At 54.1% G+C, this 16,359-nt stretch overlaps 1 protein-coding gene across 2 annotated transcripts; it reads left to right on the forward strand.

Annotated features, from left to right (window-relative positions):
• Positions 1–838: 838 nt before the first annotated feature.
• Positions 839–13,797, forward strand: LOC139600562 (myosin-7). 2 transcript variants are annotated; one of them, XM_071448831.1, is made up of 39 exons: positions 839–1,039; positions 1,450–1,593; positions 2,018–2,174; positions 2,296–2,323; positions 2,552–2,663; positions 3,033–3,125; positions 3,250–3,313; positions 3,515–3,613; positions 3,704–3,807; positions 3,887–4,025; positions 4,110–4,228; positions 4,335–4,484; positions 4,656–4,826; positions 4,963–5,272; positions 5,356–5,423; positions 5,561–5,648; positions 5,765–5,882; positions 5,970–6,093; positions 6,284–6,420; positions 6,503–6,629; positions 6,743–6,871; positions 6,942–7,184; positions 7,557–7,733; positions 7,841–7,986; positions 8,079–8,169; positions 8,841–9,230; positions 9,320–9,446; positions 9,548–9,666; positions 9,976–10,172; positions 10,380–10,563; positions 10,789–10,954; positions 11,035–11,159; positions 11,241–11,549; positions 11,684–11,887; positions 12,091–12,216; positions 12,319–12,594; positions 13,068–13,163; positions 13,555–13,689; positions 13,777–13,797. In XM_071448831.1, exons 1-39 carry the CDS (start codon positions 839–841, stop codon positions 13,795–13,797), a joined length of 5,814 nt encoding a protein of 1,937 aa, XP_071304932.1. The 2 variants fall into 2 exon arrangements, with proteins under 2 accessions (XP_071304932.1, XP_071304942.1); XM_071448841.1 differs by having other exon boundaries at positions 13,780–13,797.
• The last annotated feature ends 2,562 nt before the right edge of the window (positions 13,798–16,359 follow it).

The raw sequence follows: 16,359 nt of genomic DNA on the forward strand, positions 1-16,359 counted from the left end.
TGTCTGTCTGTCTGTCTGTCTGTGTGATGGTGTACTAGAGAAGTACTGGCAGGGCTGGGCAGGGATGCTGGGATGTAATTGGACATATTGGGATATACTGGGACGTACTGGGACATACTGTGGGGGGGTTGTTGTGTCCCGGAGCAGGACCAGAACCGCCCTGAGTCTGCACTGTCACCCCCTGACTTGGAGACCACAGAGAGAGGTGGGGCTGAGTAGTGGAAGGAACTGAGGGGTTCTGGGGAGACTGGGGGTGTCTGGGAGGGTCCGGGATGATACTGGGAGGATCTGTAGGGAATTGGAAAGGACTGTGACGGACGCAGGAGTACTGGGGGTACTGGAAGGTGTTGGGGTGGGATAAAGGGCAGGCAGTGTGAGGCACTGCAAGGAACAGGGAGAACTGGGGAGGGCACTGGTACTTCCAAGAAGGAACTTGGGATGGAGATGAGGACTGGCAGGAACTAGGAGCACTGTAAAGGAACTGGGAGCACTGGAGAAGAACGGGAGAAGATGAGATCACCAAGGATAGACTTTGGATGGGGCTGACTGGGAGCACTGGAGAGGAACTGGAAGCATTGAGAGGGAACTCTAGATAATGGAAGCACTGAAGATGGACTTGGGATAGGCCATCTGGGAGGAGTGGGGCCATTGGAGAGGAACTGGGAGCACTGGGGAGGAATGAAGGAGTTGGGTTGACCAGGTGGAAGTGGTAGATGTGGAGAAGAACAGGGAATGATGGGTTCACCAAGGAAAGAGCTTGGGTGGTCAACTGGGAGGAAGTGACAGCACTTGAAGGGTCTGATCCCTCCTACCCCACCCAGCCCTGTCCAACGCCACCATGCCTGATGTGGAGATGGCTGAATTTGGGGAGGCTGCCCCCTATCTCCGCAAGTCGGAGAAGGAACGGCTGGCTGCCCAGACCCGCCCCTTCGACCTGAAGAAGGACATCTTCGTCCCTGATGAAAAGGAGGAATTTGTCAAGGCCACCATTGTCAGCCGTGAGGGCTCCAAGATCACTGCTGAGACTGAACATGGCAAGGTGGGGGGACCCCAGCTACACCTGGGACACCAGAATATCCACATGGGACACAAAGAACCCAATCCACCTTCTCTAGAACCCAAGAAACATCTAGACCCCAACGTGCCTTCTCCAGCACCCACTGGATGCTTAGATTCCACAGCATCTTCTCTAGAACCCAGGAAATACCTAGACCCTGCTCCACCTTTCCCAGAACCCACTGCACAGTTAGACCCCATCCAACCTCCTCTATTACCCTAGAGACACCCAGACCCCAAAACATCTTCTCTACCACTTGAGGGACACCTAGACCTCCTCTGGCTCTCAAGTGAGCACTAAGATGCCCAGCTCCCAGCCCTTTGGGAGGGAACAACTGGGGCAACTCCTTGCCCTGTGTTCCTGCTCCATGGGGTCCTCCTTACCTTGAGCAGACAGTGACCGTCAAGGAGGACCAGATCATGCAGCAGAACCCCCCCAAGTTCGACAAGATTGAGGACATGGCCATGCTGACGTTCCTCCATGAGCCCGCCGTCCTTTACAACCTCAAGGACCGCTACGCATCTTGGATGATCTATGTGAGTTGTGAGCCCATGAGGTTCTTCAGACCCTATCCAGAACTCAGACACCCCTTCTGTAGACCCCTTGGGCCACATAGGTGCAAATTGTCCCTTCTCCAGATCTCATGGTCCACCTATAACTGGGATGATCCTTCTTTACACCCCTTGAGCCACCCAGATCCAAGATATCTCCAACCCTTTGGGCCAATAAAAACCACAATGCCCCTTCTCCAGATTCACATGGGCCACCCAGAACTGGGACATCCTCTCTCCAGACCTCTTTGGTCCCCCGTATCCAAGATGTCCCATCTCCAGTCCTGAAGGTCCCATCTCCAGACCACAAGGGTGATCTAAACCCAAGATATAGCCCAGCCACAAGACATCCCTTGGACCACCTGGTGGGATAGCACCTTCTGACTGACCAACCTGCTCCTTTCTCCAGACTTACTCGGGGCTCTTCTGTGTGACTGTCAACCCCTACAAGTGGTTGCCCGTCTACAATGCCGAGGTGGTGGCTGCCTACCGGGGAAAGAAGCGGAGTGAAGCTCCACCCCACATCTTCTCCATCTCTGACAATGCCTACCAGAACATGCTGACAGGTAGGGATCTTCTGCAGGGACCCCATAACCATATTCCCCGATCCTTTTTGGGGAGCAGGAGAGGTGGAGCAGAGCCAAGGTGGGCTTCAAAACCTCATGTTTCTTCTCTTTATCCCACCAGACCGAGAGAACCAATCCATCCTCATCACGTGAGTAATCTCATCTGTAAACGCTGTCTTAATCCTGCTCACAGCTAAGACCCCCTCACCTCACACACAGCCCCTCCCCTTCCCTCTTGAAGTCATGCCCACTGGCCAACCCTTTATTACTACATGGACTTGTTTGTGGAGGTCCATTATTCATCCCTCCCCAGTGAGTTCCCACCCCCAGCACCATAGCACCAGTACCCAACCATTTCTCTCTTTGGCTACCTTCAGCGGAGAATCTGGGGCGGGGAAGACTGTGAACACCAAGAGGGTCATCCAGTACTTTGCTGTCATCGCTGCCATCGGTGACCGTGGCAAGAAGGAGGCGGGGGCCCCAGGCAAGGTAAGGGCAGTAGGTGGGGCATGACACCCTGGGGTGTGGCAACATTCTGCTGCCTGTCTGTCCAACCAATGACACAATCAACCACCCAAACAATTACCAAACCAAACACCCAAAAATCCAACCAACCAACTAACCAACCAACCAGCTAACCAACCAACCAACCAACCAACCTTCCATTCATCTGTCCCACCCCCATCCAACCAACTAACCGTCTCTCCATCCACTCATGGCATCAACACACATCCCTGTCCACCAACCTGACCACCTGCTAAAACCTTCACTGTGTTCTCCCATACATTTAAACCTCACACCCTTCATCCCCTGCATCTTACTGTGAGAAGCCCCCTGACACTGTCCCACTCCATCCAGGGCACCCTGGAGGACCAAATCATCCAGGCCAACCCTGCCTTGGAAGCCTTTGGCAATGCCAAAACTGTCCGGAATGACAACTCATCCCGATTTGTGAGTGTTGGGGGTGGTGTCTGTAAGGAAGAGTCTAGGGGGTGGAGTCTGTGGGGAAGAGGCTGTGGGTCGGGGTGTTCTGGGAAAAGGTGGCCATCTCCACCTCCTTCCACTATTCTTCCAGGGGAAGTTTATCCGGATCCATTTTGGGGCCACTGGGAAGTTGGCATCAGCTGACATTGAGACCTGTGAGTAGGTTGAGGGCTCCATGAGAGGACATCTTGTTGTCCACCATGCCTTCCTCTATCTCTCCATCCACCTGTCCATCCTTCTCCTCATGCCACCATTCATCTACCCTTCCATGTCCTCAAGCCTCCCTCCATTCATCCATCTGACCCTCTATCTCCTCATCCCAAATTCCACTCATCTTCTCTTCATTCCCATCCCAGACCTCCTGGAGAAGTCCCGTGTGATCTTCCAGCTGAAGGCTGAAAGAAACTACCACATTTACTACCAGATCCTCTCCAATAAGAAGCCAGAGCTGCTGGGTGAGCTATGTTGCCAACCTGATCCCATAAATACCTGATCCCGCACCCCTTTTGGGACCTGCCTGTCCCAACCTCTTTTTCTCCTTTCAGACATGATGCTGGTGACCAACAACCCCTACGATTATGCCTTCATCTCCCAAGGAGAGACCACTGTTCCATCCATTGATGATGGGGAGGAGCTGCTGGCCACGGATGTGAGATGGGAGGCCATCAGGCAGTGTGTATGTGTCTCTGTGGGCTGTAGAAGATCTTGAACACATTTTTGCCCCACAGAGTGCCTTTGATGTCCTGGGATTCACTCCAGAGGAGAAGAACTCCATCTATAAACTGACAGGAGCCATCATGCACTTCGGCAACATGAAGTTCAAGCAGAAACAACGGGAAGAGCAGGCAGAACCAGATGGCACAGAAGGTTGGGTCCAACCAAGGTTGAGGTGGAAACTGGGGTGAACTCCATGATCCTTCCAGGTTCATATTTTCACTTCTTCATCCTCAGAGGCAGATAAATCAGCTTACCTAATGGGGCTGAACTCAGCTGATCTTCTCAAGGGGTTGTGCCATCCTCGGGTCAAGGTGGGCAATGAGTATGTCACCAAGGGGCAGAATGTCCAGCAGGTAAGCACAACATCACAAAATGTCTTCCTTTTGGGTCGACATGGTGCCATCTCCAGCAAGGAGAACACCAAGAGGCCCTCTCACTGGTGGAGCATCCTTCTTCCAGGTGATTTATGCTGTCGGAGCCTTGGCCAAAGCCGTGTATGAGAAGATGTTCAACTGGATGGTGACCAGGATAAACAATTCACTGGAGACCAAGCAGCCACGACAGTACTTCATTGGTGTGCTGGACATTGCTGGCTTTGAAATCTTTGATGTAAGCCCTGGTTGACTGTGTTGTGTTGACTCCATTGGATGTAGATTTAATCATACTGGATGGTCAGATGACTTTGTTTTCACTTGTGTTGACCCTGCTGGGGCTCAGGTTGACGCCGCTGAACATATTCTACTGTTAACCCCACTGGCTATCTCCTCTCTCCTTCCCCAGTTCAACAGCTTTGAGCAGCTCTGCATCAACTTCACCAATGAGAAGCTGCAGCAGTTTTTCAACCACCACATGTTCGTGCTGGAGCAGGAGGAATACAAGAAGGAGGGCATTGAGTGGGAGTTCATTGACTTTGGCATGGATCTCCAGGCCTGCATTGACCTCATTGAGAAGGTACCACCTCCCTCAGGGTCTTGTGTGGGCTGGGGAAGGGCCCTTTCTTTTGCAGCTTGGCAGGAACCCCAAAGTTCCTTGGCCAGTTGGGTTGTACTTGCTGTTCACTGTAGCAAACAAGGTCTCTTCTTCCTAGCCCATGGGGATTATGTCCATCCTGGAGGAGGAGTGCATGTTTCCCAAGGCCACGGACATGACCTTCAAGGCCAAGCTCTTTGATAATCACCTGGGCAAGTCAGCCAACTTTGGGAAGCCACGAAACATCAAGGGGAAGCCAGAGGCCCACTTTGCCCTTATTCACTATGCCGGCACAGTGGACTACAACATCATCGGGTGGCTGCAGAAGAATAAGGACCCCCTCAATGAGACAGTGGTGGGGCTCTACCAGAAATCAGCCCTGAAGCTCTTGGCCAACCTCTTTGCCAACTATGCTGGGGCTGATGCACGTAAGAGGAACCCCTTTCCTCAGCATCTGGGATTCTTTCCACCCTGTCCCTGTCCTATCTCATCCTCTCTTCTTCTCCAACAGCTGTGGAGAAGGGGAAAGGAGCTAAGAAGAAAGGTTCCTCCTTCCAAACTGTCTCTGCCCTGCATCGGGTGAGCATTCAAGGGTTATTGGTGGATTCCAGGGTGTGTGAGCCTGGAAAACATGTCCCAGGGCAAGGGATAACCCTTGGTGGGACAGGCTGGGGGGTGTCTTCATTCCCTTCATCATCTCCTCCTCCATTGTTCAGGAGAATCTCAACAAATTGATGACCAACCTGCGGTCTACCCACCCTCATTTTGTCCGCTGCATCATCCCCAATGAGACTAAGTCTCCTGGTGAGCCAATTCCTGAGGGTTGATCCAGAGGATACTGCTGGGCTCTGGCCAGAGGTGGTCGTGGGGAGCAGTGCTCTGGGGCAGGCCTTGACTCACCAGTCTTGATGACCCACCAGGTGTGATGAACAACCCCCTGGTAATGCACCAGCTTCGCTGCAATGGAGTGCTAGAGGGCATCCGCATCTGCCGCAAGGGCTTCCCCAATCGCATCCTCTATGGGGACTTCCGACAGCGGTAGGCACAGAGGAGAAAATGTGGGGATGGCATGGACAACCCAACTGGGGCCGACCTCAGGCTTTTCCTGTCCTCTCTGGTCACCAGGTACCGCATCCTGAACCCTGCTGCCATCCCTGAGGGGCAGTTCATTGACAGTCGCAAGGGTGCTGAGAAGCTCCTGGGATCCCTTGACATTGACCATAACCAGTACAAATTTGGACACACCAAGGTGAGGTCACTTGATCTCAGTTCTGGTGGTCCCGTCATCCACAAGGTTTTCATGGTGGGACCAGATGGACTCTATGTCCCATCATCTGCTTGTCCATGTGCCCATCTGAGGTCCCTCCATCCACACAACTACCCATCCCTCCATCATGCCTTCAAATGCCAGCAGCACTTATCTTCATCTTTCCTCAAAGGTCTTCTTCAAGGCTGGGCTGCTGGGGCTGCTGGAGGAGATGAGGGATGAGCGCCTGGCCCGGATCATGACCCGCTTGCAAGCCCAAGTCCGTGGTTTCCTGTCCCGTCAGGAGTTCAAGAAGATCCTAGAGCGCAGGTAGGTGGTGAGATGGAGATGGTGTTGCATCCATGTTGAATGGAAGCCCCTGGTGATCCATGTCTTGATGTGGCTTCTCCAGAGACTCATTGCTGGTGATCCAGTGGAACATCAGGGCCTTCATGGGGGTGAAGAACTGGCCTTGGATGAAGCTCTACTTCAAGATCAAGCCCTTGTTGAAGAGTGCTGAGACAGAGAAAGAGATGCAGGTAGGACAGGGCCATGGGTGGGGAAGGTGGGTGGGTGGATGGAGAGAGTAAATGGTAGGTGGGGACAAAAAAGGAGAAATGAGATTTATGTGGCATGTTTGTGCCTCCCACAGAACATGAAAGAAGAGTTTGGGCGGCTGAAGGAGGCCTTAGAGAAGTCAGAAGCCCGGCGGAAGGAGCTAGAGGAGAAGATGGTCTCCATGCTGCAGGAGAAGAATGACCTTCAGCTCCAAGTGCAGGCTGTGAGTGACCTAGATATCCCAGCCCCATGCTCCTTTTTCATTCATCTCAAACCAAGCTTATCCCTTCCAGGAGCAAGACAACCTGGCTGATGCTGAGGAGCGCTGTGACCAGCTGATCAAGAACAAGATCCAGCTGGAGGCCAAGGTGAAGGAGATGACTGAGCGGATGGAGGATGAGGAGGAGATGAATGCTGAGTTGACAGCAAAGAAAAGGAAGCTGGAGGATGAATGCTCAGAGCTGAAGAAGGATATTGATGACCTGGAGTTGTCATTGGCCAAAGTGGAAAAGGAGAAACACGCCACTGAGAACAAGGTGAGGGTGGAGAGACATCTTGACCTCAAATCGTGGGGAACTGAGCTGACTCAAGGCAAAGTGCATAGAGTCTGGTGAAGACCCAAGGCTGGCTGGGCTGGGTTGCCATGAATCAAGGCTGTTTGGGTTGCCATGAATCAAGGCTGTTTGGGCTGCCAAATTCAAGGCTGGAGGGTCATGAAGACCCAAAACTTCTTGGGTTGGATTGTGATAATGCAAGACTGGTTGGCTTGCATCACCAAGAACCAAGGCTGGTTGTGTTTTCCTGCATCTCCTGACTCAGACCCAGCTTCACAAAGAGAAAGAGCAACCTCCTGTCTCTTGTCCTACCTCTGGTACCAAGCTGGAGGCCTGATATTTCTCCTCCTGCAGGTCAAGAACCTCACAGAGGAGATGGCCGGGCTGGATGAAACCATTGTCAAGCTAACAAAGGAGAAGAAAGCCCTGCAAGAATCTCACCAGCAAGCACTGGATGACCTGCAGGCAGAGGAAGACAAGGTCAACACATTGACAAAGGCCAAAGTCAAGCTGGAACAGCAAGTGGATGACGTGAGTATAGTCCATGACAGGCACATAACTGGTCCCTTGGGGTGTGGAAGTCCTTCTGGAGTGTGAGTTTCTGGGGGCTGATGGGTGTGTCTCTTCCTCACTTGCAGCTGGAGAGTTCACTGGAGCAAGAGAAGAAGATTCGGATGGACCTGGAACGGGCCAAAAGGAAGCTGGAAGGTGATTTGAAGTTGGCTCAGGAGAATATCATGGACCTGGAGAATGACAAGCAACAACTGGACGAGAGGCTGAAAAAGTAAGGGCCTGCACACTTTCTTGTTCTTTACCTCTAACACCTCTGCTGAGCACTCAGAAGGATGACTTACTGGTGTTTCTCCCCACACCTAGGAAAGACTTTGAGCTCAATGCCCTCAACGCCAGAATTGAGGATGAGCAAGCAGTTGCAGCCCAGCTCCAGAAAAAGCTCAAAGAACTTCAGGTGAGGTGGGCTTCAGCTTGGGGGTCAAGCAGAAGGAGGAACTGGTCCTCCCCATTATCTTCTTCATATCTTTTTGAGAAGAACTTAAACTAGTATGCCATCCATCTGAGGTCGGAAGCCCATGGCATATCCCTTGTCCCAGAACCTCCCTGTCATTTATTGCCTTGAAATGACTCATGGGCTCCTAGACAGGTTGGCCCTCATGGGGGTTGAGCTGAACCCATGGGTTTGGAGTGCTTGGGGTGTAGGGAGCATCTTGGGTAGAATCTTCTGAGCTGAGCAGACCACCTGTGTTGAGTCACATTCATTCCAATGTCCCTAGAGAAGTTTGTGCTGAGTTGTCTGTTAGTCCAATTAGAATGGATCAATTGGAATGTCCTCAAGACCAGTTGAGTTGAAGAACCTGAAGGTAATTTGAGAAGGTGGAGTGTCTTCAAACAAGGCCAGGTTGATCTGGAGAGCTCAGATCTTGACTAGGTTGAAAAGAACTGGATGGGAACGAGACTGATAGAGGTGAAGGGTCTACAGCTGTCTGGGTTGAGCTGAAGAGTCTACAGTTGGTTGAGTTGACTTGAATTGACTTAAACACTCTCCAGCTTGATTGGCTGAGTTGAGTGGAGGAGTTGAGTGAAACCAAGCCCACTGAAAACATGTTCATTCCCGGAACACAGGCACGGATTGAGGAGCTGGAGGAGGAGCTGGAAGCAGAGCGGACAGGCAGAGCCAAGGTGGAGAAGCTGCGCTCAGACCTGTCACGAGAGCTGGAGGAGATCAGTGAGCGGCTGGAGGAGGCAGGTGGTGCCACATCAGTGCAGATCGAGCTCAACAAGAAGCGGGAGGCAGAGTTCCAGAAGATGCGGCGGGACCTGGAGGAGGCCACGCTGCAGCATGAGGCCACGGCTGCTGCACTGCGCAAGAAGCACGCCGACAGCGTGGCCGAGCTCAGCGAGCAGATCGACAACTTACAGCGCGTCAAGCAGAAGCTGGAGAAGGAGAAGAGTGAGCTCAAGCTGGAGCTGGATGATGTCGGCTCCAACATGGAGCAACTGATAAAAGCCAAGGTAGGAAACAGGCCTCCAGCCATGAAGGAAGAACACTTCCACTGCCCTCTCAATGTTCCCTTTCATCTTTCTGCCCTTCCTGCTTGTAGGCCAACCTGGAGAAGATGTGCCGCACCATGGAAGATCAGATGAATGAGCACCGGACCAAGTCCGAAGAGGCTCAACGCATGGTCAATGACCTCACCACTCAACGAGCCAAGCTCCAGACTGAGAATGGTGAGGGTCTTGCTCTTCCTAACCCAACTGCCTAACTCTTGCCCAGTGGGGTGGCTTTGGGGTGTGTCTTGAAACTGATTATCTGCCATTCCACCTGACAGGTGAGCTTTCTAGGCAGCTGGAGGAGAAGGAAGCCTTCATCAACCAGATGACACGAGGGAAACTCACCTACACCCAACAGCTGGAGGACCTCAAGAGGCAGCTAGAGGAAGAAGTGAAGGTAGGGCTTTGTTGGGGGGTCAGTGAGGCTGAAAGGCACCTCCAGTGCCAAGGATGTGGTTGGTGTGGGATTGAGAACTGCATCATGAGCCTGCCCTCACAGTAGGAGAAAATGAATTGAGGGTCCTCAGAAATTCAGTAGTGCTGGTGAATTACAGGGAGGTTGGATTAGGTTGGGTTGGGTTGGTTGGGTTGGGTTGGGTTGGATTGGTTGGTTGGTAACTAGGCAGTTGGAGTTGGTGAATGCCAGTATAGCTCAACTTGATATGGACCCAGCTTCTCCTCACCTTGTAACTCTCTCCCCTCCCAGGCCAAGAATGCACTGGCCCATGCCCTGCAGTCAGCCCGGCATGACTGTGATCTTCTGAGGGAGCAGTATGAGGAGGAGACAGAGGCCAAGGCTGAGCTCCAGCGCTCACTCTCCAAGGCCAACTCTGAGGTGGCACAGTGGAGGACCAAGTATGAGACAGATGCCATCCAGCGCACTGAGGAACTGGAGGAGGCCAAGTGAGTCATCTCCCCATGAAGGGAGATTCTGTGGGGCACGGGGAAGTGGAGACTCTTCTACAGTACAAGGATCTGGAGAAAGTATAATAATCTGGAGATAGTAGAGGAGATCCAGAGCAGAGCCTCAGCTAACCAGTGGGTGGAAGAAGGTTTGAGTTGGCCCACTTAGTCCATGGGTCACCACAGCTAGGTTTTCTCCCACAACAGGAAGAAGCTGGCCCAGAGGCTGCAGGAGGCTGAGGAGGCGGTGGAGGCGGTCAATGCCAAGTGTTCCTCCCTGGAGAAGACTAAACACCGACTGCAAAATGAGATTGAAGATCTCATGGCAGACCTGGAGCGGTCAAATGCAGCAGCAGCTGCATTGGACAAGAAGCAGAGAAACTTTGACAAGGTGAGAGGACCAAGAAATGATGGAAGGAGAAGGGTGGGAAGGTGGTAGAGAAATGTGTGAATCAAAAAAAGGCAGAAGTCAAAAAGAAATCTGAACAGCTTTCAAGGGCCATGCTTTAGCAGAGCCTCAAGTCTCCTTCAGGAGAGAATTGGGGAAAGGAGGAAGAGGATGGAAAGAGGGTTCTTCATGGGCAAAGCAGCAGCTGAGCAGGTGATGTCTTCATAGATCTTGTCTGAGTGGAAGCAGAAGTTTGAAGAGTCACAGGTGGAGCTGGAAGCATCGCAAAAAGAGGCCAGGTCCCTCAGCACTGAGCTCTTCAAGCTGAAAAATGCTTATGAGGAGTCACTTGATCACTTAGAGACTTTAAAGAGGGAAAACAAGAACCTCCAAGGTGAGACCGTAGGCTTTCCCTGCCCACCTTTTTGTATTCCACCACTTTCCACCAAGTCTGATTGGTTATCATCTGGGCAGAGGAGATCTCGGACCTGACGGAGCAGCTGGGTGGCAGCCACAAGACCATCCACGAACTGGAGAAAGTCCGGAAGCAGCTGGATGCTGAGAAACTGGAGCTCCAAGCTGCATTAGAGGAGGCTGAGGTGAGCCAAATCACATCTCCATGAGTCCCAAGTTGTCCTAGTCTTCTGTGTGTCCCTCTAATTGCTCTCTGTCTCCACCAGGCCTCTCTGGAGCATGAGGAGGGAAAGATCCTGAGGGCCCAACTGGAGTTCAACCAGGTCAAGGCAGACTATGAGCGCAAGCTGGCTGAGAAGGATGAGGAGATGGAGCAGGCCAAGCGCAACCACCTGCGGGTGGTGGACTCACTGCAGACCTCGCTGGATGCTGAGACCCGGAGCCGCAACGAGGCCCTGAGGCTGAAGAAGAAGATGGAGGGTGACCTCAATGAGATGGAGATTCAGCTCAGCCATGCCAATCGCGTGGCTGCTGAAGCTCAGAAGCAAGTCAAGACACTGCAGGGCTGCCTCAAGGTACCCATCACACTTCTATCCCATAAGCATGTTGACATGTAGTAGGTCCCACCACCCCAGAGGGGAAGAAAAGTAGACCTTGAGTCACTTCCCCACCATCCCCACTCACCCTCTTCCCCCATGCCACCTTGTAGGACACCCAACTGCAGCTGGATGACATGGTACGGGTCAATGAGGACCTGAAGGAGAATATTGCCATTGTGGAGAGGAGAAACAACCTTCTCCAGTCAGAGCTGGAGGAGCTGAGGGCAGTGGTGGAACAGACTGAGAGGGCCCGCAAGTTGGCTGAGCAGGAGCTGATTGAGGCCAGCGAGAGGGTCCAGCTTCTCCACTCACAGGTGAGACATCACACACCTTCAAGGACAGAGGTCACCTCCATCCAATGGATGTGGGCTTCTAATGGGTTGAGTTGCCAAGATCTCCAGATCCTTTAAGCCTGCAGAGTTGGAATGGAGTTGGGGAGCATTAAGTACTGGGGGTTGAAGAAGGATGGGCCACCAGTTCAAGAGACACCTCCTGAGATCCTCTCCTCTAACTCCAGAACACCAGCCTCATCAACCAGAAGAAGAAGATGGAGGCTGACATCTCCCAGCTGCAGACAGAGGTGGAAGAGGCCATCCAGGAGTGCAGGAATGCTGAGGAGAAGGCCAAGAAAGCCATCACCGATGTGAGTGCCATGGTGGGACCTATGTCTAGGACCCCTTCCACTGGAGGGTGAAGGAGAGCATGCTTTGGTCCTCCTTCCCTGCTTGCTTCTCTCCTTGGGCAGGCGGCCATGATGGCAGAGGAGCTGAAGAAGGAGCAGGACACCAGCGCCCATCTGGAACGGATGAAGAAGAACATGGAGCAGACCATCAAGGACCTGCAGATGAGGCTAGATGAGGCCGAGCAGCTGGCCCTCAAAGGGGGCAAGAAGCAGCTGCAGAAGCTGGAGGCTCGTGTGCGGGAGCTGGAGAATGAGCTGGAGGCTGAGCAGAAGCGCCATGCCGAGAGTGTCAAGGGTCTCCGCAAGTCTGAGCGTCGTGTCAAGGAACTCAGCTACCAGGTGAGTTGTCTGAGCTGGTCCTGGAGGTCATCCACTCTCCCTGTGGCCCCAGGGCCTTATGTCCCATGCCGAACATGACTTAGAAAATGGCTGATCTGCTGGCCAGACAGACATGGGTAAACTAGACCACCCACTGTGTGTATGTCTGATACTGTGTACTGTCTACTGTCTGATATGTAGTGGCACCTAGAATATTGTCTGGGTCATGAACCACCCAGGCCACCTCTCAGCGTCCCAGCATCCATGGGGTCTCTGCATGATCCAGGCCCTCAGGTGGGACCACATCAGGGGCAAGAAGATACCTTCACAAAAGGAGACAACCCACTTTCTGCCCCATAGTTGAGGCCACCCACAGATCTAGAGAGGCTCCACTCCCAAAAACATCATTAACTGTCTCCTGACCCTCACTGCTCTCGTAGTGATTCAAAGCACAGGTAGGATCATGTCCTGACCCACATGTTCTCACCCCACAGACGGAAGAGGACCGCAAGAACCTGGTCCGGCTCCAAGACCTTGTGGACAAGCTCCAAATGAAGGTCAAGGCCTACAAGCGACAGGCAGAGGAGGCGGTGAGCACTGGAGGGACATCTGTGGGGCCACCCCCCAGGAGGGGACACTTTGGGATTAGGGTGTGGGAGAGGATGTGGGGAGTAGTAGGGGACCTTGGGGTGGTCATGGGGTGAGGTATCAGGGGGTGAGGAGAGTAGGTCAAGAGAAAGTGGGTGGGTGGTGACATGTGGAAATGGTGGTGGGCTGGATGGATGGATGGATGGATGGATGGATGGATGGTTTGTTGAGGAGATGGTTGGGTGGCTGGAAGATGGGATGTCTGGAAGGACAGGTGCGTCCATGATGGGCCAGATGGAGCAATAAGAAGATAGGATGGAGGGACAGCTGGCAGGGTGGCAGGAGGCCAGACAGAGCTGTGTGGGAGCCTCACTGGTGTCCCTGCACCCTCAGGAGGAACAGGCCAACACCAACCTGGCCAAGTTCCGCAAGGTGCAGCACGAGCTGGATGAGGCAGAGGAGCGTGCCGACATTGCCGAGTCCCAGGTCAACAAGCTGCGGGCCAAGAGCCGCGACATTGGAGCCAAGGTGGGACTTTCCCCTGCCCTACAGCTGCCCCATGGCTGCCCCATAACTTCCTCATGCTCACAGTCCATTTTTCTCATTCTCCATCAGAAGGGACTCAATGAAGAGTGAAGCTCTGGACCTCCAACAATATTCCCTGGACCACCAAGTGGCCCACCCCCCCTCCCAGCCCCCTAACCTTGGTCAGCCAATAAAAAGCATTGAGAAGCATCAGTTTTTGTGGGGCTGTGTTTGTGTGGGGAGGATGGGGTTTCCCCATGGCATGGCACACAAAAAGATGTCTGTAGCCCACACAAGATCACCAACCAGTGTGCAGCACTGTGTGCCCCACAGTGTGATGCAACCAGACCCACAGTGCAATGTGATGTGAGCCATGAGCTCGACCTTGGGCTGCCTCACAGTGTATCTGCTGTGGGGCAGATACTCTCTCTGCCCCATGGTGTTGTGTAACCTCAGCCTGCTCCACAGCAGCCTAGATCCATGTGGGGGGAGACACACATCTGGGGGCAGATGTGGTGGTGGGGAAGGGGGGACCACATCTGGGACAGAATCTGGGATCCCCATATGTGGGGCAGAGCCCCTCAGGCATGTTTTGGTTCCTGAGGTTGCACCTTCTCTTGCTGCAGGTGCTGAGGTCCCTCTGTCCTGGCCTGGTCAGTGTTCCCCTAGCCATCAGCTGCTCCATCCCACCGCACCCCATGTCTCACAGCCCCCCATTCCCTACTGACCTGTCCCTCCATTGCTCTGGACTTGCCATCCATCACCCCACCACCTCTTTGCCCACCAGCCCCGTGTCCTCCATCTCCCACAGTCCTTCTGCCTTCTCCATGTCCCCCTGGTCCCTGCAAGTTCTCTGTCCCATTGTCCCTCTGTCTCCTGCATGTCCCTCCCCACCAAATCCTCTGTCCCTCCCCCCTTCCCCCCTCACCCTCCCTCTCGCCGTCCATCTGTCGCTGCCCCATCCCTCCCGGTCCTGGCGGCGCCGCAGGATGGACCCCAGGGGACCCCGGCGTGCGGGCGGCTCCCCTCCCCCGGCGAACTCGGGCCGAGGGAGGGTGGGGTAATGTGGTAATGTCTCTGTGGGGCCCTATGGGGACTCTATGGGGCGCTAAAAAGACTCTATGGGGATCTGTGGAGACTTTCTGTGGCTCCATGGAGCAATTATGGGGCTCTGTAAGGGCTCTGTGGGGCAGAGGAGGTGGTCTGTGGGGCAGGAGAGGGGGATCTGTGGGGCACAATAGGGAGGTGGGGACCTCCCCGCCCGCGGGAATGTGTCACCTCGCGGGAACACTTGTCACCTCCTTGATGACAAAGTGGACACGGTGTTCGGGGACTGCTGCCAGACCCCCCCCTCCCGCCCCGTCCCTCAGACCCCTGGCGGCCCCACGGCGCCTCACTGGATGGGGGGGGACGAGATAACAATCTCCCCCCCTCTCCTGTCGTGTCCCAATATAGACCTGGCAGGGTAGAGCTGTCACCACCCCACGGATGACAGGACATTGGCCAGGGACCCAGGCATCCCGGCCCCATAGGCACCCCCTCCACACAGGTCCCCGGAGTCCCAGCCCCATAGATCCCCTCCATGCACAAAGAACCCAGGGGTGCATCTGGGCTCCACAGATCCCATGCACACAAGAAAGGCATCTGAGACCCATAGAATCATCACAAACGCCACCAAAGCGCCCTGGTCCCAGAGATGACTCACACACACACACACAAGGGACCCTGGCGCCTGGGCTCCCTAGTGCCCTCCCCCCCCCGGCCCCCCACACCAGAGATCCAGACATCTGGGCTCCACAGACACCTCCTACACAAGGGACCCAGGCATCCAGGCCCACTAGCCCACCCCACATCCCACCCCTACAAGAGGTCTGGATAGCCCTTGCTCACCCCTAGAACTCTGCCCCATAGATCATTCTGTGGGGTGAATATGTGGGTCCTGGATGCCAGAGTCACTGGAGAGATGCCACCTTGTGGCTGGGGAAGCAGGGGGAGGTGCCCCCCTCCTCCTTTATCAGCCACCCCCTCCCCAGGAATGCTCCTCCCCATCCCATGATGGTCTATAAAGGCCTTGGGGCTGCGGGGCTGGCAGAGGTGTCAGCGTGGGGAAGAGAGGGAGAGGGTGGGGGACAAAGTGGGAATAAGGGATGTGGATATGAAGGGCTGGGGGAGGAAATGGGGGGCTATGGGGTGCACAGGAGGGTTATGGAACATATGGGGATCTATGGGACACAGGAATCTGTGGGGGAATATGGGGGACAGAGGGCTTATGGGACACATAGGGGTTCTCTGGGGTGTGGGGACCTGTGGGGTACACATGGGGTTATGAAGCAAGAAGGTATAAGAAACACTGAGAGGAACTGTAGGGGAAAGAGATTCATGGAGGCACAGCAATCTAGGGGACACTGATGGTCTGTGGGGCACCCAGGGTGCCTATGTGGCACCAGCAGGGCTATGGGGCAGATGGGGTCTATGTGACAAAGTGATCTATGGGGCATAAAGGGGTATATAGGGCAAAGAGGGTCTATAGGGGGCAAGAGGTGTAGCCCTACTCACCTCTGCATGTTCTTCCAGCTTCCTTCATCTTACCTGCTAGATCCACAAACTCCAGGTGAGGGTGATGCTGTGGGGCAGCATGGGGATAGGTGCTTTGGGTGGGGGGAGTGGTGGGGC

Source organism: Agelaius tricolor, unplaced genomic scaffold, assembly GCF_023055355.1.
Source record: "Agelaius tricolor isolate 1412-34295 unplaced genomic scaffold, bAgeTri1.0.p SCAF_2, whole genome shotgun sequence".
In the NCBI taxonomy this organism is placed as follows: Eukaryota; Metazoa; Chordata; class Aves; order Passeriformes; family Icteridae; genus Agelaius; species Agelaius tricolor.